General features: G+C 34.3%; 4 protein-coding genes across 6 annotated transcripts; 3 read left to right on the top strand and 1 right to left on the bottom strand.

The window, feature by feature from the left end:
• The first annotated feature begins 1,649 nt into the window (after positions 1-1,649).
• LOC110814884 (RING/U-box superfamily protein) lies at positions 1,650-5,497 on the top strand. Its single transcript, XM_022042466.1, has 4 exons — positions 1,650-1,691; positions 1,873-2,272; positions 4,167-4,207; positions 4,293-5,497. The coding sequence occupies exons 1-4, from the start codon at positions 1,650-1,652 to the stop codon at positions 5,319-5,321; spliced, it is 1,512 nt and encodes a 503-aa protein (XP_021898158.1). The 3' UTR covers positions 5,322-5,497.
• Positions 5,498-10,373: 4,876 nt separating this feature from the next.
• LOC110814908 (expansin-A15-like) lies at positions 10,374-12,556 on the top strand. Its single transcript, XM_022042489.2, has 4 exons — positions 10,374-10,580; positions 10,698-10,831; positions 10,937-11,249; positions 11,813-12,556. Exons 2-4 carry the CDS (start codon positions 10,702-10,704, stop codon positions 12,114-12,116), a joined length of 747 nt encoding a protein of 248 aa, XP_021898181.1. The 5' UTR covers positions 10,374-10,580; positions 10,698-10,701; the 3' UTR covers positions 12,117-12,556.
• A 3,400-nt stretch (positions 12,557-15,956) lies between these two features.
• LOC110814925 (E3 ubiquitin-protein ligase SIRP1-like) lies at positions 15,957-18,799 on the top strand. 3 transcript variants are annotated; one of them, XM_022042513.2, is made up of 3 exons: positions 15,957-16,191; positions 17,065-17,550; positions 17,649-17,781. In XM_022042513.2, the coding sequence occupies exons 2-3, from the start codon at positions 17,091-17,093 to the stop codon at positions 17,657-17,659; spliced, it is 471 nt and encodes a 156-aa protein (XP_021898205.1). In that variant the 5' UTR covers positions 15,957-16,191; positions 17,065-17,090; the 3' UTR covers positions 17,660-17,781. The 3 variants fall into 3 exon arrangements, 2 of the variants coding, with proteins under 2 accessions (XP_021898205.1, XP_021898204.1); XR_002539749.2 differs by adding an exon at positions 18,665-18,799 and having other exon boundaries at positions 15,963-16,191; positions 17,065-18,131; XM_022042512.2 differs by having other exon boundaries at positions 15,963-16,191; positions 17,065-18,206.
• Positions 18,498-20,759, bottom strand: LOC110814885 (pyruvate kinase, cytosolic isozyme-like). Its single transcript, XM_022042467.2, has 3 exons — positions 20,237-20,759; positions 19,552-20,013; positions 18,498-19,448 (listed from the first exon to the last, which is right to left on the bottom strand). The coding sequence occupies exons 1-3, from the start codon at positions 20,486-20,488 to the stop codon at positions 18,636-18,638; spliced, it is 1,527 nt and encodes a 508-aa protein (XP_021898159.2). The 5' UTR covers positions 20,489-20,759; the 3' UTR covers positions 18,498-18,635.
• Positions 20,760-21,012: the final 253 nt, after the last annotated feature.

Genomic DNA, 21,012 nt, shown 5'->3' with positions numbered 1-21,012 from the left:
TTTAAAAAAAATTAAACTGCATTATGTTATAAGTTATTTTTAATTAAATTGTTAGTATTTTTATTTGAAGAAAGTACAAATATTTATTACAGAAAAAAAAGATGAAAGTGCCAAACCCTTAAAAAAAGAAAAAGGAGGACATGTGCGAGGAAGGCATGATTATGCCTTGGTTTGTTTATCAATGGAAAGTTCCAAATTATTACATACATATATATATATTTGTGTATGTACATATATATATATATATGTATCAACAGACACTTGTATGTACGTATACACAGACGTGTCTGAAAAGGCTTTGCATCTATCTATCTATCTATCAATATAGTGCCGTTACAGAAATGCCACTGCAAATTCACAATCTAACATTAAATAATGTCTTCATCCTCTGTGTTTCTCTAAAAAAAAGATAAAAAAAAAAATGTGATGTCCATCACCATCCCTGTCAATCTCCTCTGCCCTTTTTCTTTTTTCCCCTTTTTACTACTACTTTTGTCTCATTTTCTCCACAAAACAGAATATACTCATCACCCACTATACACCCACTAGCCCTTTCATATGGTATTTATGACCAAATTCGCCCTTCATCATCAAAAAGCCCAAAACTTAGGGTTTCTTTTTCTCTTCAACGCCAGATTTCGTCATTACCCAGATCATAGTTTTTCTCTCAAAGGTACTTTCTCCTCTCTCTCTCCTTCCCTCTTCATCATGTTTCATGTTCTTCAAGTGTCTTTCTTTCTTTTCTTTTTTTTTTTGCACTGTAATTTGGTTTATTTGATGTTCTGGGTTTGGTTTACTCATTTGATTCGGTTAATGATGCCTAATCGTGTTTTTAGTTTGAGTTTGGTTTCATCTGGGTTCACTTGAATTTGTTGGTTTTATTGGGTTTTTTTTTTGTATAAAAATTTTCTAACTTGTTTGTTTTTTGAGGATCTCTTTTGATGGTTTATTGATGTTATGAGGTGTAGATATTGTATTTAGAGGCTTTAATGCATTGAGCGTATGATTGTGCTTTTGGGTGTTTGCTTGGTGGTGTATTTAGATAATGATTTTGCCTGTTCTTTCTTGGATGCTAACGATGTAGATTAAAAGTCATTTGTCTACAGAGTTATGGACTTTATCTAAATCTTAGAGTTAGTTATAGTTGCATGGTTTCGACTTCTGCCATCTTTAGAAACTTTGTCTTGGAATAGTGAAAATTTAAGTGGAAAGAGCGTGTTGGTCTGCTCCATTTACTGGTGAAAATGACAATGAAAAATTGCAGTCCTAAAAAATGGATAGGAGAGTGACAAATTTACTAGATGTGAGACAAATTTATAATAAGAGTAGTCAATTTAAATTAATCTTAAAAATGTTGTATCCAACTGTTATGAAACTCTGTAGTTGCTTGTTTACGCGCTCTTTTTTTTTTTTTTTTTGGGCATATCCTTTTATCATGTATGTTAATCAGGACTCACTTTGTGGTTCACACGTAATTTTAGAATCCACTGTTGTTATTAGCTGAAAAATGTGGTACTTAACTATTTTCAGATTCAGTTGGCTTACTTGTTAAATTTGTTCAATGTGTATGTCCAGTGTGAAAGCTGGATGCTTGCTTTAATCGGATTTCAAAAGCAGCAGTTCTACCCGAAACTTAACTATCTCTTTAGATGGGGAGAATGCTTGATGGGAATTTGAAATGTTCCAACCGGGTTCGTGCCGGCAGACACTTGTTAGCTTCAATATAACTTGTTGTAGTCATTTATAATTTCTGGCTACGACTTTTCAGTGTGAGTATTTTCATTTGGAAACTTGGTGTATGAGGTAGCATGTGAAACTTCATTCTTCAGAAAATCATTCACTGGGTACAAGATAACTTTTTGGTCCCAATAGAAAATAGCTAACACGGGTGCACTTTGTTGTGTGGCCGCTGGGCCACAAGGGGCAAAATCGCCAACTGATGGAAGGGAAGCTCTGGATCATAATGAGCCACATTGGCGAATAAATTCTAGTTATTCACCTCCTCCGCCGAGGATATGGAATTGTCGGTTACAAGCAGATGCTATACCAAATGGGGGAAATGGAGTTCCTTTGCATGGATTATCACTATCCTCAAATAGTAGAGGAAGCAGAAGCAGGGTGGGTAGTGAACGATACTCAAACCATCACCATTCTGTGTCTGATGGAGTTCTCTCTTACTCTGAAAGCCCGCCTGAAAATGTTCAGGTGCCTCGGTGGACTTCACCAGTGCCCAAATTCAATATGGGCGAGCTTGCTGCATCCACAGTGGGAGGTAACCTTGAGTTGATACCTATTTCTTATATTTAGTCAATGCTTGCTCTTATTTTCTTAAATATTATTTCTTTTTACTTTTTAGTGGTCTTACTTGTCTATTATCATGTGTTTTTTCCTATTATTTTGTCAGTGATATGGTGCTAATATTTGTTTCATTACTGTACAGCACCCTAGTTTTCTTCTCTCAGTAGTTTCCTGACCGGAACTAGTAGTAGCTGACCATACAGACCATTCAACTATATGGCACGGTTCCATTGATGAGACATAATATTTATATACCATGAAATCTATAAGATTATGTCAATTTTCAATGTGATGGATAGTTCATGAGTTTTTCTTTTATTGATTGTTTAGGTTTTTTACAGGCAGATTTCATGGTTTAATTTTTCTTAAAGCTTTTTTTTGATACTCTGCTTTATATTCATGTGATAATTTTTCTTTTTCATTTTAATTAAGACACAGACTAGCTGCACAAAGTATCCTGCTTCTAAATTACCATGTTAATCTGCTTTCAATTTTGTGGTTTATCTGTTCTATCCATATGTAGGCTCCAAACAAAATGGACAAAAGTGCTTTCCTAATGTGAGCCAAACTATACATGTTTTTAAGGGGTCTAACTTGATTACTTTTTGATTGCTTTGATACAATAATACTAGGTTCCTATTTTTTTTGCATGCTATTGTTAGGTGGCATTGGAGAAATGCATAAACCCTATCTGTGTCCTTTTTGTTTTTCATCTTGCTATTGGCAGTCCACGAAGATGTTTTCATGGATAGTGTTCTTTTACGTTAGAATTGGACTAAGAGTCTGTAACGTGACATGCATTTAATATATGTACACCCTAGTTAAAGTATTATGTTTTCAACTTTCAAATTAAGACATGCATTCTGTTTTGTTTAACTAATTGTCCAATAGTGTAAGCTGCAACCAACCATTTCTATCCTTTTCTTTATTGTTATTTTTTCAGCTGGACGATTTGATCGATAGGATAGGCTTGATTGAAGGTCCTATTTCAAAGCCTTTTGGTACAATGGGCTGAAGGTCTTAATATTGCAGTGAAAACCTTGTTCATGTTTTGGTACAATGGGCGCTTTGTGCGTAGCTTATAGCTAATTATTGCCAGGGGCATGTGAATAAGTAGAAACTGAAATAGTCATTCAAATTTATACTTAAAATCTGTTTGTTTTTGGCTCTATTTTTATTAATTGAATCCTGCTTAGATCTTTAAAGTTTCTGAAAAAAAAAGCCTTCTCGTAATTGAAAATACTCTAACATTCAGAGGTATACTGGCTCTCAGATGTTAAATGCAGCAAGATATTGATCATGTTTTCTATGATTGAGATGTTGGTTATGTTTGGATAATTTGATCTAGGTCATGGGTTTTAGGTGTTCATATCATTTCTTCACCATTGGTTGTTGACTAACTCACCAGACATGTACTCGTGTGTGTCTATTCCGCATTTATCAGAGAAAAGATGAAAATCTACTCAGCAAATATGTTACTCTTGTAAACATTGTAGAATTTGGAAGCAAATCTGTGACTTGGTTCTATCCCAACAGTTCTTCCTCCCAATATTCTTGGTGCACAGCATGGTACAAAACTTATTTGCATCTCATGTGTATAAAATGGATGATGGTACCATTTAATAGGACTAAAAGTACACTGTTGTTAGTACTACCTTTCTAGTTTCTAAAAAACACAGTATGTTTTATGTTTCAATAAATAAAATTGATACCCGGAAACGAAGCTGTTTGTAAATAGAATTGATAGCCTTCATCTCTCCCCCTTTAAAGAAATGAATATTTTGTTAAATAATAATCATAGTTTCTTGTGTACACCATTTTTATAATCTTCTTGCAGTTTGGTTTATTAATATGCACTCATTTATCAGGGTCTAGGTCCCGAAGCTCTTGGTTTCCTCACACAACAGAGGTGATTTTTGTTTATAACTTTTTGATTGAGAGCCCTGACAAAATATTTATTATTTAGCATTTAGGTTTTTATATTCTTGTTTCAGAGGCGGTATGCTTTCAGAGCAGCTGCAGCATCCCCTAGTTTTGGATCTCCTTCTTCACTTTCTGAGTCCAGCCAATGGGAATCAACTAGCAAGCATCCTTTCTCTCTCCCTAACCGCAACTTCCCTGGTCGGCGATCTTACATGTCGAAACCTGTTTACCCACTAGTGTTTCGCAATCCTGTGTCAGATTGTGATACATTTGGTGATGCAGATATTGGCAGTATTGGCAGGTTGACACCCAGCGAAGATCACCAGGGTCAATTCTCACCATCCGACTGGCCTGATAACAGTTCAAGTGTGGAGCACAAGTTTCACAAAACCCTCACAGAACTTCAAAGGTTGGAAGCATCACCGAACCCCAGTACAAGCTCTAGAAGAGAGGGTTTCAGGTGGAGCAGCGCTAGCAGTTATGATCTAGGTTTTGATGGAGAAAAATTTGATATTGTAGATCATATTGATGGGGAGAGCCTGAGGTCTCCTATTGGCCCTGTAACAGACCAAAAGTGTGGTGTTTGTGGAAAACTTCTGTGGCAGAAGTCCCCTTGGAGTTCACATCGGATAATGAGAGGTGGCGATATGCCAACTGCTGGCATTCTACATTGCAGCCATGTATTTCATGCTGAATGCTTGGAGCAAGTAACCCCTAAAATCCAGATTCATGATCCTCCTTGCCCCTTGTGCTTGAAAACAATTGGAGCAATGGAAGAATCCTCATCTGTATCCGAACCATTGCAGATGGCCTTAAGATCTATCCGAAGAGGCAGAGGGGTTGCCATATCTGAGCCGCTGGGAAATCAGCGCAATTGTAACAGTGAAAACCCACATCAGATTGACACAGTAAAGAGAAGCTGGGCAGGGGTAGTACCTCGCTGGAGCAATGGTGGTTCTTCCTTAAGGAATCGTCTTAAAAGGCATTTCAACTTTAATGGAAAAGCGAGCAAAGATATCTTCGGTGCAAAGGTGTTGCAGAGGATTGGATCATCGTCTTCTAGCAGAGAACGAGTTCGAGGCAGATTATCCATCCAGTAACGCCTTATTTGTAATTCATTTGCAAATAGATTATAAATGTTTTGTGCGTCTGCTCCTTTTCTTCACTTTTTTTAAATGGGTCCTCTTTTTAGGGAGGCAGATGTAAACGAGGACCTTTCTCTGTATAATGGCATGGTTGATCAGTATAATCTGCTTTCAGAAGTTTTGAATTTTCATTCCAGGTTATATTTCACATCAAATCGATGGACTTTTACATGATTCCTCAACCAGGTACTTCAAATCAACAGCACTCATAGGGGATCAACTACCTTTGCGTCAGGTGCCTCAGAAGTTCTGCAGCTTGTCTCCAAGAAAATGGTCTAACTTTGCTCATTGCAGAATCTACACTCCAATGTTTGTGCTTTTGCTTTTAGAGCATACTGTTGGTGCCTTGAAAAGGTAAGGCTCTGCTCCAAAAGAGTATACATATGGATGGTTCATAAGGTTTATATTCATATTTCACCTCTTCTGGAACAAAAGGTTGGAAGGGGCCATTGCTAAATGTCAGGATCCGGGAACATGGTTCCTATCTGGAGGTATGTATTGCAGGTTTTAGATAAAGAGAGAAAAATAGAGAGGGACAGAAGAAACAAGGGGGAGAGAGAGAAAAACTGAGAGAAAGAGAGAAAATGAGTGAGAGAGAGAGAGAGAAAATCTCAGGGAGATTATGAAACTATATTTCAAATAATTCATTCCATGCCTACCTCTTCAAAAACATGAGATTATATACAAGAAAATGCCTGAAAAGTACTCTGAATGTATCCTTCCCGGAAAACCCGAGAGCTACCCAGTCCTGGAAACCCGGAAAGCCATCCATCATTCTGTTCACTCCTAAACCCTAAACATGCCACTTAACTACCCCTGCAGATTGCTGTCCATGTCTCCCTTCCCAGGATTCTCCAGACGCATGCTGCATATCCCTATTTTTTAAAACAGTAAACCCTTAAGGGTTTGGATTCCTTGTGAACCTTTTCATTTTTCTCCTTCTGTTCTCCCACCATTCCAGTGTTACCCTGGTTATTTTCTCTTGGTCGCACTCGGATCCTTACACCAAATTATAGAGAAATTTCCTGAGCTTATAATTAGGTATGTGGCAAAATATGTGAAAGTTCCAGGAACGACTTTCTTTAAGTTGTTTAGCAGGGAAAGACTTTCAAGTGAATCTTTTTTGTTTTTCTCTCTTTTTATTACTGTGACCCTGCTGCATATACGTACAGAATTAAGCTTGATACCCAAATAATTAAATATATATCTATCATAATCCAAAACCAGCCAGAACCATATCAGCCTATCTCAGTGGATGCCAGGGCCACTATCCTGAGAGTGACCCAGTCTGCCTCATGCATTCACATGGTTGTTTTTATGAATTGAGAGTTGGAAAATGCTGGATTCAATTCTGAATGGCTGATAATCTTTCACGTTTTGCACAGGAACTCCCTCTAGTCGGGGCTCCCAATGATTTGAATCACTTACTGGTTTTCTACAACTCTGCTATTCTCTAGCTTCATGTGGCCTAGAATCGAGTAGATGACAACTTATCTAAACTCTTTTGGTCTTTTTGGATAAAATGGTGGGGGCATATAATATTTGCTTAATTACACAGATATCTTACATACCCCTTGTAGGACTTGTACCTTTCATCATATATTCAAAAGATTGAACAAGTGGACATGTGATTCCATGTGTAGATTATACAGTGAATGAGTTTTTGTAGCCTCATTGTTGTTTTTTAGCGCAAAAATTATTTTTGGATCAATTCGGAGTAATTTTAAAGACGCATTCTTCCAATATCAACTTATTTAGTACATAATTTTATTTACATAATTTTAAATAATTAAAATAGCGATAACAGTTCTCTAACAATCGAACATAATAAGATAATAATATACCATTTTTTTTATTTTACCATCATAAATATTATATTGAAATATTAAATCACCTTTATCACCCACCATGTGATAATGGAGTGTTAAAAGTATCCAACGGTCTGATCCAAGTTTTATAATTTCATTTGGAATATCAGACAACTGGATAACTTCCCTACTTAAATCAAACTCAACTAATAATGATTCTTTATATAATCAATGGTTAAAAAAAATCTCATTTAGGATATTATCTTTTATAATATTCTCCGAACTATATGTTTCTCTATATATATATATATATTTAAAAATGCATATTCTTTTTGAGCAATAAGAAATTCCATGTTCTGGGTAGCCACCTGGAGGAAGGACATGATACTCAGGCACATGATGACAGAGGAGTAAAACCTAAACTTGTATTTCTTGGTGTTTGTTATCTTCTTCTTATCTAATCTTTAAAAATTTTAAAAAATATACTAATAAATTAGAGAATAATCTGGGATTAGATAGAATAATCTGGGATTAGGTAGAAACTTATCCATATACAATACAGACAATTAGCAGTTTACCCAATGGATAGACAGTAACATGCATTAGGTTAATTATAAGATGAGTAAAATATAAAACTGTTATTGCCATGATTCTACAGGATGGTTCTTTTCTTTCTTTTTCTTTTTCTTTTTTCTTTTATTCTTCCCTCAACCAGATTAAAAAAAATTAGAAAGAAGAAGATTTTAGGCATCAGACCAGATGGCCAAACCCCAATATCTTCACCATTTGATATTGAAGATTCAAATACTGTAGCATTTGGCAGTGTCTGCCAAAAGCATTTCTCCATTATGGGGTTAGATAGAGAAATCATTATCTGTGGATTTTTTTCTTTTAATCAAATAATTCATTCTCAAATATATAACATGAAAATCATAGGAAACTTTTCTTAACAGAAATTGATCTAAGCAAATTATGCATGCATGCAGAAACAAGCTGTAGTCACTGACTTGAAGCAAAATGGCAGATGGATGACTTCAAATACTGTCTTGTTTTTGATGATCTATATCATATACCCATTTGTCTGGATACATAAAAAAAATATATATATATGTATGTAAATATATCTGACAGTTTGTGAGAATCTTGCTGCAGAAAGTTGATAGCTTTCTTCAATTTCTACACGTACGCGTACTCATGATTGATTAAGCTGTAAAGATTACAGATTTTGTATCCGTAGCAGCAAGAATCAAAGGTGGGTTGTCAACTGGATACAACTAATTAGACCCAAGAAAAAGAAAAAGAAAAAAAAAAAAAAGAAAAGGATGAATTGAATTGTTTAATATTGTTCATGTTCGTAATGATACGTCTGGTCTGCCACATGCACAACACTTTGATTACTCATAAGGCTTTTTTCTCCATGTAGGGACTAGGCAAACCTACGTTCTTTTCTGTATTGCCTCTTCATCCCTCTTCTGATTTTGAGAAATTTTTACTTACATTTTTCTTGTCAGCTTAAAGATTTTGGATTTGAATCTCAAAATCTGAAATCAATCATTCATGCGAAGCCTATTTGTATATAATGTCACTCGTTTACTTCGGATTAAGAAAACAAACAACTTCATACTAAATTACTTACGACATTAGTTCAGTTGACAAGGAAATGTATTTCCTGCAATGATCATCTTGTTCCATTTTTTACTTCAATGTAAGTAGCATTTTGAGAGTAAAATTTTAAATATATATGATCGAGGTAAAAAAAATGTCCTTCAGATTTCCTTTAGGAGGAACATAATTTAAGTGCAAAGAACGAAAAAAATATAATAATCCAATGACGTTTTTCTCTAACGAGAGATTGTACATTCAACTCGAACTGTATATTTTTCTATGTACTCGTTAGAAAATTGTATTATAATTAATATTTATGTATATTCTAACTAATGAATTGTATGTATTTTCAATTAAAAAAAGAATTGGATTAGAGTATGGATTGCGCTAAAGAGTTTTGATTTAATGGGGAAGACCCAGATTTTTATCCTATGTATATGTTCATTATATGGAACCAAATTTATGGAGAATTAAATCTTACTCTGCTGATGAAGCGTTTCTTTATGATTCATTATATGTAGACTGCATTTACATTGTGTGTGTGTGTGTGTGTGTATGTTATAAAACTTGGAAAGTTAGATCCTTGAAATACAAATTGAAATGTCATAACTGTAGAATGTCTTGTAGCAGAAGATTTTTGAAGATGAAAGCATCTTATTCCTCTTTCTCATTTCTCAAAAGTTGCAGAAAAATACAACTTCATGCAAGCTGTACTAATTATATCAACCTTGGATTTTTATGATTGGGTAAATTAATTATCCTTTAGGTAGTTAATTATGTAATCAATATAAAAAAGTAAAAGTAAACATCAGAATATCATATATATATACATATACACACACACACCTTATATAAAAAGACAACATACACTTCCACAATTTCAACTCTCCACCTCACAGAAAAAGGTCTTTGTAAAAATGACCTTTTTCTTATGTGCTTTTCCTTTCAATGCCACTATCTACTCTTCTCCGGATAAATTTTTTTCAAGATTTCAAAGAATTTGTCGGTGTTATCTTTTTGCATTTTCTTTTTTCCTTTTAACACTTAATCAAATCGTCATCATAAAATATTAATAAACTATAAAGAGTAATTCATGACATTACTTGTATTAAACTATCAAGATATAGAATTGATGAACTCGACATACAGACTCTAATTACTTTAATAAAGTAATTTAAACTTAAATTTTTTATGTAAATGTTGTTTCATTCGGAGCATTACGTAGTTAACACTACAAAACGAAGAACAATAAACTCTCACAAGATTCCCAACTGCTAATTATCTTCATTTTATTAATGCTTCGAGACAAATGATCTCTCTAATTATCTTCATTTTATGAATGCAATAAAAATTTAAGCTAAAGTGAAAAAGTAACATGATTCTAATATATCAGGAGGAATATAATTCAGCAACACTTTGAAAACCTACCATATTTACAGGATGGTGAAAAATAAAAACAAACCAGATTGGCATGCACCAGAAAAAGCATAAACAAAAGGTTTTGTCTTAGTGACAGCAAAGCTAGTTCAACCTATAATAAAATCCCTTTTGTTGCTTAACAGATTAATTGACACTTGTCGTCTTCTCTCTTCCGATGAAAATTTTATAACTTCTAATCTTTCTAGCATCAGCAGACTTATTTATCATCGTCTTGCTATCATCAGCATATTCAATTATTGTTTATTTATCTTTTCTTCCTCTTCTGCCTTCTTCCCACTATGCATATGTCTATAAATATGTTGTAATATCCCCATATCTTCCTTACCTTAACCAAGTTTTTCAGATTGACTTTCAAGTCTTTGTAAGTATTGGTCTATATGATCCTTCTCTTTGTTCTACATATACTAAAATTTTCCCATGAGGGTTTCAAAGAGATTTCTTATACCATCCTAATCCTTTGCTTCACTTTTGTTTGCAGGAAAATGGATGTTGTAGTTGGAACTTGTCTAGTTTTCTTCCTAGCCTTGTTGAGGAACATTCATGGCTATGGAGCTGGATGGTCTAGTGCTCATGCTACTTTCTATGGAGGTGGTGATGCTTCTGGTACAATGGGTAAGGATTCAATCATCCAAAAACAAATTTGTTAATGGTGATTTTCCTCTCTCATTTTCGTAAATCCTATTTCAATTCTGAAAAAAGCTCAACTTTGGTATGTAGGAGGAGCTTGTGGGTATGGGAATCTGTATAGCCAAGGTTATGGAACAAACACAGCTGCACTAAGCACTGCTCTATTCAAGAATGGACTTGCTTGTGGAGCTTGTTTTGAGATTAAATGTGTGAATGATGGTAGATGGTGTCTGCCCGGGTCGATCACTGTTACAGCAACAAATTTCTGTCCTCCGAACAATGCTCTTCCAGGCAATGCAGGAGGCTGGTGTAATCCTCCTCTGCGACATTTCGATCTCTCTCAGCCTGTTTTCCAGCACATAGCTCACTATAAAGCAGGAATCGTACCGGTCCAGTACAGGAGGTAAATATGTATAGATAGACAAATATAATTTGGTCTTAATTCACTTCTTACTTCAACTTTCATTGTCTATTTTTGTATCGTGGGTACTTGTCGTACCTAGCTCTCCGAACATTGCCTTTCACCTCATCAATTCATTGTCTATACATTAACATATCGTTTCGTACGCGAATTAAGCACAGACATACTACTTTGTATTGAAATTAATAAACAGATAATGGGACAATAGTCAGTATCTAAAGTCCAGACATCTCTTCATATGTTTATACATAAACACATCTTTTACGTGAGAATCAGGCACAGATCTATTAGTTTGTATTGAAATTAATAAACTGATCATGAGACGGTAGTTAACATATTCAAACTCTAGAAATTCTTCCCTGATACCATGATAATGGAGTTGAAGTGATTTCCATAAAAGTTTCAACTTATATAAACACAAATCTTCTATTATACATTGATCACTGGGTTTGTAAGACACATAATGGAAGATAAATGAAAAAGGAAACCTCAAAAACAACCCAGTTCAAGTTCTAACGTTCTTTTCTTTTGGGTCGTCTTTGCAGAGTTAGTTGCAGGAAGAGTGGTGGGATTAGGTTCACCATAAATGGACACTCATACTTCAATCTTGTGTTAATAAGCAATGTTGGAGGAGCTGGTGATGTTGTGTCTGTATCCATCAAAGGCTCTAGGACTGGTTGGCGAGCCATGTCTCACAACTGGGGCCAAAATTGGCAGAGCAATGCTTACCTTAATGGCCAAGCCTTGTCTTTCAAGGTCACCACCAGCGACCGCCGCTCTGTTATCTCCAACAATGTGGCTCCTTCCACCTGGAAATTTGGCCAGACTTTCACTGGCAGACAGTTCTAGTTCTCTTCATAATTTGAATTTCATCCCAAAACTAACCAAAATCTTACTAAATACTCAAGCTGATTAGTACTATATGTTATTATTGTGTTGGCACTTTGCTAAAAAAGCAATGATGCCACTAGAGGGTCCTTTTTAGAAATGATCCCCAAAGTAATTTTTCTGGGTTTACTTAGTTGTTTGTATTGTTATGTTTCAGGATCTTGGATTAAGTTCAATCAATGAATCCTGTAGTATAAAGGGGGTATTGAGTCTCTGGTAGTGCAAGATGCATACAAGAGACTGTAATTTCATAGCATGAAGGAAGAAGAAGAAGAAAGCTTCTGATTTTTCCAACGAGTTTAGCTTCGATGTGTGCTTCGAAGATCATTGCCTTTACTATTTGTATCATATAATTATTATGATTTAAAAAAGAAAGATGTTACCCATGTTTCTATTGCCAATTTCCTCTATACTATGCCAGTTAGCTCTTTAAATGATTAACATACAGATTTGAGATTTCCATCCTTAATTGTTTACAGCAAATGCTGCTAAAAAGCTTTTAAAAAGAAAAAAGAAGCTGCACAAATTTCATTTAAAAGATCCCAAGAACAAACCACCACTAATTTACTTTTGGAAGCAATAGATTTTCTGATACATCCAACAAATGACAAAGCTGACCATTAAACACCAAATGCCCACTAAGCATTCTATTGTCACCTAATAGCACTCACATGTAGCCCACACCGAAAATCAGATATTAAAAACAAGTGCCAACTTCGTGTAAAATGAACCTGCTTCAAGAAGAGTTACAGAAGGGTAGAAAATGAAGTAGAGATGGAAGAAGACAGAATTGAGAAAATAATGAGAGCCTGATAACTTTCAATGTATTTCATTAATGATTTTCCCAATAACCTCTACAACTTGAGACTCCATTTTCTGCTCAATGCAACGGTTACCAGAAATTTTCAGCGAGACACCTGTTTAGTAAGTCCATTTAGCAAACAGTATGGCAATCACTCATTTTTCATATACTGATATACGCAATTGAGCACCCTAATTGCATAAGCATTGCACCCAATCCCCCTCCCATTAGCATCAATCTACAGCACAAAATATTTGTCAAAAGCTTAAAAGTCTAGGTCGCCTCCTCACCCCATGTTAAGCTTTTCTTCTTCAACAATCAGTAAGGAATTCAGCAATGGATCCACAATCTCTGATGAATTTCCTCCACAACTAGTATAACTTGATAAATGCTCCCAAATCTGTACTCCTAACATAACATGCTTGTCTTGCTTTCTTATAATCTGCACTAGTTCAAATTTCACATCTGCACTAGTTCAACTTTCACAAGAATCAACTTCATTATTCAAAATCATCTTCATATCAAGGACCAGACTTCAATATATTATGGAAATGCAGATAAGATATGATATTATCACTTGAAGGAGAAAGCAAACAAAAAGATTGAATTTGCTTTAAATTCCGATTTTATTAGATGGAAATAAGAATACAATACAACTCAAATAAAATTTTGAATAAAAATAATATTTTTAATTCTATGCTAATCTCACCTACTATTCAAGTAGAAATTATGTGTTCTTGTGATTCTTCCCACACAAGTATAAATTACAGAATTGAAGCTAAGGGTAATTGATTTTAATATATATTAATGAAGTTCTGACTAAATACTAAAAATAGAATAACTAAAACTTAAACATAATAAGAATATAACAGATTTGAAGCAAACAAAACATGCCAACAATTCCATGCCATAAACTGGTACCATCACCAATCCATAAATTATCAAAACCACATATAACCTCTAGGTCCTATTAGTCATACAAGAGACCAAGATAATGAAAATTCTCATTAATTTCCACATAACAACATTCAAGATAATGAAGATATGAGATTTGAATTACAAATATCAATTCCTAGTCCTAACTAGCTGCTTTCATCAATGATATATCCAACCTGTTATACAGAAGCCACGGGAACTCTTAACTACAGCTTGCAGTTAAGGATACCCTGATCTATACAGATATTACAAGTCAGTTCAATCATAAAACTTCACAACTCATGTAATCATCTAAACAACTATGCAACTGATTTGACTTTTACAACAATTTTTAGAGCCTGCAAACTTAGTGTCATCCATGCAAAGTTTTAGACAGCATCGCAAAAAGCAATTTTGAGAATGATTCTGCAGCTTCATAACCAAATATTTACCATTCTATTCTCAAATTCACGGTGTAAAATTACTAAAGAATGATAGGGTGAATGACCATTAGAATCACTCATTTTCTTTCCAGGAGGATTCAATCCTGCACTCTATAAGAAACAAAACTAAGCTTCTTGTTATCAGAGATTATCTGTTACATAACTAGAGAGCAATTTTTCATACTATCATCTAGAGACAGAACTGTAATTTACTAAAAGATATCTGCTTTCGACACGCAAGGATCTCTCTCGAAAAGCTTGAAAGAATAAGAAATGACATTAACATAAATTCTATAAATTAAAAGAATGCAAAAGGTGTAAATTTGAATGGTGGTAAGCCCGCGACGCCATCATAGCCAGATTCATCATCAAATGGATGAATAGAAATCAAGAGAGCTCCGACCGCGGGCAGTCTTCATCGCAGAGAACAGGAAGAGCGAAACTCATTTCTCCGTCAAACTGCGAGCTGAGCTTCCAGCAAACCCTAGAGGAAGGGAGAGGGTGGCTCGTGCGCCGTTCGAAAGAGACGGAGAGTGCCCTCCAGTCCTTTGCTCAGATAAGATCAAGTAGTGATTTTCTGCAATTAGGGTTTTAGGGCTCATATTTATTCTGTGTTTTCTCCATTATGAAATTCCATAAATACCCTCGTTCTTCCAAAATAAGATGTTGCATGTATTAATTATAGCCCTTTTATTAAAATTTTTAATTTTATAATAATATTAAGTATTTTATTAGAGTTTAAAACTACAAAGAGAATTTGAAGTATTTAAATATTTTTAAGTTATGTTTTATACAAAATCTAATTTTAATATGATACCAATAAAATATATATTTGAATAAAAATAATATTCTAATTTTATACTGAATTTAGATTACATATGTTTCTATTATTATTTTTTTAATATGTAAAAATATAAATTTATAAATATGAAATTAAGTATAGGAATAAAATTTAATTTAATTATACAATAAAATCAAACATCAACATTCACATTTTCTTTTTGGACATGTTAAAAAAAAAGTCAAACATTAATATCCAAATTTTTTTTTTAATTCTTTTGACCATACAAATATGCAAATCGGAACATAATCTTTGTTGCGTAATTTTAATTTACAAGCTAAATAAATAAATTTTAAAAAAATATAGTAATAAATTATTTATTATTATGATAATATAATTAATTATTATTTAATTTAATAATTGTTATGTTTTTTTAAAAAAAATATTATAAATTCGAATCTAACTGTATTTTTATTTGAGTATTATTTATTAAAAATTATTTTTTTATTTTGTTATGATTAATATTTATGTATTGTCTATTTATAAATATATAAATTTTTATTTAAAAATTAATTTAATAAAAAGAATTATTAGCTTGATTAAATAAAATTTATAAGACGATTTAATCAAATATGTTTATATATTTTTTTTAATCAAATAAAGATAGAAGGGAGTTTGATAGAAAGAAAAGTTAAACTAAATTTGGTCAAAAAAGAAATGTGTGCTTTAGTAGTTTTAATGATGTATTCAAGTTATGAAATTCCACAAAATATACATCTGAAAATATTTTAATAATTACCATTTGACATAATCTTAAGAGGAACAGTGAGAAATACTCTTCAGTCTTTGATGAGTACAAGAAAACCAAATCAAGACAGCCACCTAAAAAAATAAAAAAATAAAAACCAAACGAGACAAGACTTGATCTTGTCTCTTCTTTTTTTCTTGATTGTCAATCAGAAAATGAAATGGTGAATTAAATTTTTCACACCCCCCCTCCCCACATCCTTCTTCAGCAGACTCCAACACAACTTTCTTACCCTTTTTATCTTCTCTTTTCCTGCTCAGAGTTTCTTCTGCTTCATCATATTACTGGTAATTCATATTATATACTCCATAAATTCAATCTTTTTCTAGTTTTTGATGAATTATCTTCATGACCCGTTTCAGTTTTCTAATGTTTTTCTTGTTAAAATCATTAGCTTAAGCTCTGCTATCATTAGTTCACAGATCCATGTGCCTATATTTTTCTGTCAACTTCGTTTTTCCCATTTGGGTTTAATTTGATTCACTGTCAGTCATCTTTGGAGCTTTAGCAATTCTAAGATAACTCTCTGTTTAATTCATATAAACGCCCTTTGTTTTGCTTCACAAGAAGATTACAGATTTCTTTTTCTAGATTTTTAAAATATCATTCACTTATTGATATTGGATCAAGTAGAAACTTACTTTGCAGATGCTATTGGATTTGGTTTTTGTTCCATCTTTAAGTTTTTATACAATTAAAACATGCTCATATTCTGTTTGTTATACTGCCTCTTTGGTGAATCTAAGTACCAAGCTTTTCTCCTTGGGATATCTTGGTTTAACTTGCTACCTTTTGGTACTTCACAACACGCAAATCAACGAGACACACATTCAAATAAAGAGACTGTTTAGTTATTGATTCCGTTAAGAATGGTTTTCATGATATGTAATTCATTGAATAGTACAACCTTGTATGTATAAATTTTCTAAGAAGGAAAATGAAGTAAATAATTAATTATGAATAATATATAATTTTACCATTTAATTTGATTTGCGTACTTTCTAATATCTTCATTTATTTTTTCTTTGAAGTTCTTAATTTTCTTCTTTAATACTATAATTTTTTTCCTCTTTACCACCTTAATTTATTTCTTCTCTAATACCATGATTTTCTTCATTTTTAACAGATTCTAACTCTTATCTCATTTGGTTCTGATGTAGATTTGTGGTATAGAAAAAAAAATAAGATGGAGGATTCAATGCTGGGTCAATTTTGGTGCTATATGTGTTCTCAAATGGTGAATCTGGTTAGAGACTCTGAGATGAAATGTCCGTTTTGTGAGAATGGGTTTTTGGAAGAAATAAGCAGCACAGAAGAAGCTAGTAACAGTGATAATGATTTACAATCAACCAGTGAAAATGCTGTATTTCTCTTGGCTCCTATATTACTTGGTTTAGTAGGTGGTTTAGACTCTCTGAATCTGCGTATCATGGATCAGGAAAGCACTTATAGCAGATCTCATAATGAAGAGATGGAGATGAGACACGAATCCTTAGTTAGGAGGAGAATACGAAGAAGTGCCCCTAATGTTCTTCACATGCTTCAAGATGATCGTTCTCGGATGCCTTCTGAATCAGAAAGTTCGCATAATGACAGGGAAAGGAGTGATCAGAATTCGGTTACTGACGAGGCCTTGGATTTTCCAGGTTTAATTTCTTTGAACCAAGACCGTAACCCAAATCAAAATGAAGCCAACTCTTTCAGGGACTATCTTACAGGACGTGGTTTTGATTTGTTGTTACAGCATTTGGCTGAGAATGATCTTTACCCATATGGAAACCTCCCAGCACAGAAAGTAGCGGTTAAAGCAATGCCAACAGTAACTATTGAGGAGAATATGCAGTGTTCAGTTTGTTTGGAGGATCTCGAGATAGGAGGTGAAGCAAAGGAGATGCCATGTGCACATAAGTTTCACCCTAGTTGTATTCTTCTATGGCTGGAACTTCATAATTCTTGCCCAATTTGCAGGTTTCAATTACCTTCAGACGGTTCTTAGAATGAAACAAGAGGGTGTAAGTACTAAAGAGAGTAGATTTAACGATGCTCGTAATTTTAGAGGAGATGAAGAAATAGGTAATTGAAGCTGAAAGAAGGGACTGGACTTCTATTATGTGTAATTTCTATACTTTGTTTTCTTCTCATCTCCTCAGATTACTCTCTACTTCATCACTCTCTTCCAAACCCATGCCTGGAAGTGAATCTCAAGCAGATTGAGAATTGAAAACAGGTTTGTATATATCTAAGTTGATACCAACAGTAAATTTAGAGTACCATTTTTTTTGCTTTGTAAAATGTTATTAGGTTTTTAATGAATCGATCACGATTTTTGGTTACTTGTAATTTCTAACTTATCTGATCTTGCGAGTCCTTAATCCATTTGAACGTTTTCCAGTTTTTTCCCTAGCTGATATGTCTTTTATGTTCTAAGTTCCTCACCTAGGAGATTGAAAAAGGCTACTCTGTATAGATTAGAATGAACTCTTTGAGCATGCTAAACTGTAAAAGAAATTAATGCAGGCTTCAAAATGTAACTAAGCAAGCTTGAGAAGGCCTTTTCATTCAAAATTTTGTAATATATCATGATCTTGAAACATTAAAGATCTACACCTTCGTGTTTTCCTCGTCTCTCAAATATGTTTCTTCTAATCTGTTAATCTAAACTCAGTTGACCTAAAAAGAAGTAACAACTACTAGCAAGCTGCAAAATCATCAACTACACCTTACTTTAGGTTTAGTTGACCAATATTGTCTTGATCACAGATTCACTGTTGATACGGTACAACAACAGAACTTCGTCGCCTGTCTTGCAAAGTCCCTTTTCCTTTGCTTGTTCAAGGCCACATTTAATGGCTTCTTCTGTTGAATCATAAAGAGTAGTTCCTATAGACCCAGAGCTCAAAACTGGTACTAAGCCCCGGAAGATAAGGCAATGTCTTGCTGGAGCTTCATCGCTGCATATCCAGTCAAAAGTAGCTGTGGTTATGTGTGGAATGATCACAGAAAGAATTGGAACTCTTGGTCTGTACTTTGCCACCAGCCTGGCCGTGTGACTGCCTTTTGTTAGCACTAAAATCAGAGCTGCTCCACTACAATTTGCTTGGCTCACAACAGATGAGGCTAAACTCTCTAATGGGCTCATTGGTGTTGGTGCAGTTTCCATTAATTGATCAAAAAGATCTCTGTCATTTATCAAGTTCTCTGCCTCCATGCAGATTCTAGCCATGGTTTGGACAGCAAGTTCAGGGTAGGCTCCGGCAGCAGTTTCACCACTTAGCATCACACAGTCAGTTCCATCAAGGACAGCATTGGCAACGTCTGTGGATTCAGCTCGAGTAGGCCTTGGACACTTGATCATCGACTCCAACATCTGAGTTGCAGTTACCACAGGCTTCCCGGCTATGTTTGCCCTACTGATCATCAATTTTTGAGCAAGGAAAATCTTTTCAGTTGGGATCTCCATCCCCAGGTCACCGCGTGCTACCATAAAAGCATCTGAATTTTCTAGAATTTCATCAAAATTGGCCACCCCTTCTTGATTTTCAACCTGGGAAAAAATTGCACATTAGAAGAAGTTAAGTACATAGCAAACAAAACCAACTTGTTCTTCAGAACAGAAAGATCATAAGCCAAAAGTGTGAGCAACAAACCTTTGACATGAGAAGTATATTTTTTCCGTGCTCTCCAAGCAGCTTTCTGGCCTCCAGAAGATCCGAACCTTTGCGAACAAATGACAGTGCAATAATGTCAATCTTGTTGGGGATACCCCATTGCAGGATGTCCTCTTTATCCTTATCTGTCAATGTTGGAAGATCAACAATGACGCCAGGGAGATTGACATTCTTCCTCTCACCAAGAAGTGCAGAGTTTTCACAGCGACAACGAACCAAACCGGATTCCTCGTCACAACCCAAGACTGTAAACGTAATTGTGCCATCAGAACACAGAATGACATTCCCTGGCTTCAAATCTTCAGCCAACTTTTTGTAACTCATGCAGATTGTATTCTCATCTCCCTTAATAGAGTAATCTGTTGAGATTGTAATTTCTCTGCCTTGCTCCAGTTGTACAGGCTTTCCATCCTTCAAGAATCCAGTTCGAATCTCTGGTCCCTGGAATATTTCCAGAAGAACACAAACATTGTTAGAGCAAAGTAACCTCGTGACTTGCATATCACGCAAACCAGGTAAGTCACAAGAACAGAGCATCAAAATCATCAATGACGTTTAACGAAAAGAAAAAAAGAAAACGAAAGAACGAGTGTATAAAACTTAGTCAAGAAACAAAAAGAAAAAAAAATGAAAAGCAATTAAAAGAAAGAATGAGTGTATAAACCTTAGTGTCCAACATGACGGCACAGAGAATTCCAGTATTGTTCATGGCGGTTCTGAGATTATCCAGAGTTTCTTGATGATACTCATGAGATCCATGAGAAAAGTTGAATCGAGCAACGTTCATGCCAGCCTTTAGCAGCTTCTCTATCATCTCCACCGACCTTGAAGCAGGTCCCAACGTGCAAACTATCTTAGTCTTTGGCCTCCTGAGTACACCATCGGCCATTGATGTTGTTTCAAGCAGTTTCTCCATTGTTATAGTATTCGAACGAGTGAAGACAACGACAATGCAGGTAGAGGGTTTTGAAGATTGTAGTTAGGTTTTTGAGCGGAAAACAAGAGGAGGGTTTTAGGGTTTATATATGTAGTTATGATTGACTCCTCTTCCTTTTCTGGTCGGAGTCTTTCCTATTTCTCAGTAGTTTCCGATTCCTTTTAGTATTCAAAATCCAACTGAATAATATTTAGGAAAACGCCACGGGTTACTTATATTGCAAGGGAAAAAAAATTCGTTAAAATAGGAAAGTAATTTGTAGTAAAAAAAATAGGAAAGTAACTATAACTTCAATAACATGTATAAATTTTTAGAATATCATACATGTTGTTCATTAAAGATCTCACAATAATTATTTCCTTATATTATATCTTTAAATTAAGTTAATCTTTGATATTAATTTTTCCTATATATATATATATTTTCCTTTTTAAAGTTAATGTTATTTTTTTATTTATACTTTTATTTTATCTATTGATATTATGCAAATTATAATTTGCTTA

The sequence above is a fragment of the Carica papaya genome, chromosome 6, assembly GCF_054855325.1.
Source record: "Carica papaya isolate Zhongbai chromosome 6, ASM5485532v1, whole genome shotgun sequence".
Lineage (NCBI taxonomy): Eukaryota > Viridiplantae > Streptophyta > Magnoliopsida > Brassicales > Caricaceae > Carica > Carica papaya.
The sequence above is the reverse complement of the archived record's forward strand: the minus strand, read 5'-3'. Positions and strand labels throughout refer to the sequence as shown.

Excerpts from the sequence above, each read along its gene's own strand:
- LOC110814885 (XM_022042467.2), bottom strand. The coding sequence starts at position 20,488 with ATGGAGAAACTGCTTGAAACAACATCAATGGCCGATGGTGTACTCAGG. Across the intron at positions 20,014-20,236 it reads CCGTCATGTTGGACACTAAG|GGACCAGAGATTCGAACTGG; the intron begins GTTTATACACTC and ends GAAATATTCCAG. Across the intron at positions 19,449-19,551 it reads ATATACTTCTCATGTCAAAG|GTTGAAAATCAAGAAGGGGT; the intron begins GTTTGTTGCTCA and ends ATTTTTTCCCAG.
- LOC110814884 (XM_022042466.1), top strand. The coding sequence starts at position 1,650 with ATGGGGAGAATGCTTGATGGGAATTTGAAATGTTCCAACCGG. Across the intron at positions 2,273-4,166 it reads TGCTGCATCCACAGTGGGAG|GGTCTAGGTCCCGAAGCTCT; the intron begins GTAACCTTGAGT and ends CTCATTTATCAG. Across the intron at positions 4,208-4,292 it reads GGTTTCCTCACACAACAGAG|AGGCGGTATGCTTTCAGAGC; the intron begins GTGATTTTTGTT and ends TTCTTGTTTCAG.
- LOC110814925 (XM_022042512.2), top strand. The coding sequence starts at position 17,091 with ATGGAGGATTCAATGCTGGGTCAATTTTGGTGCTATATGTGTTCTCAA.
- LOC110814908 (XM_022042489.2), top strand. The coding sequence starts at position 10,702 with ATGGATGTTGTAGTTGGAACTTGTCTAGTTTTCTTCCTAGCCTTGTTG. Across the intron at positions 10,832-10,936 it reads TGATGCTTCTGGTACAATGG|GAGGAGCTTGTGGGTATGGG; the intron begins GTAAGGATTCAA and ends TTTGGTATGTAG. Across the intron at positions 11,250-11,812 it reads GTACCGGTCCAGTACAGGAG|AGTTAGTTGCAGGAAGAGTG; the intron begins GTAAATATGTAT and ends TCGTCTTTGCAG.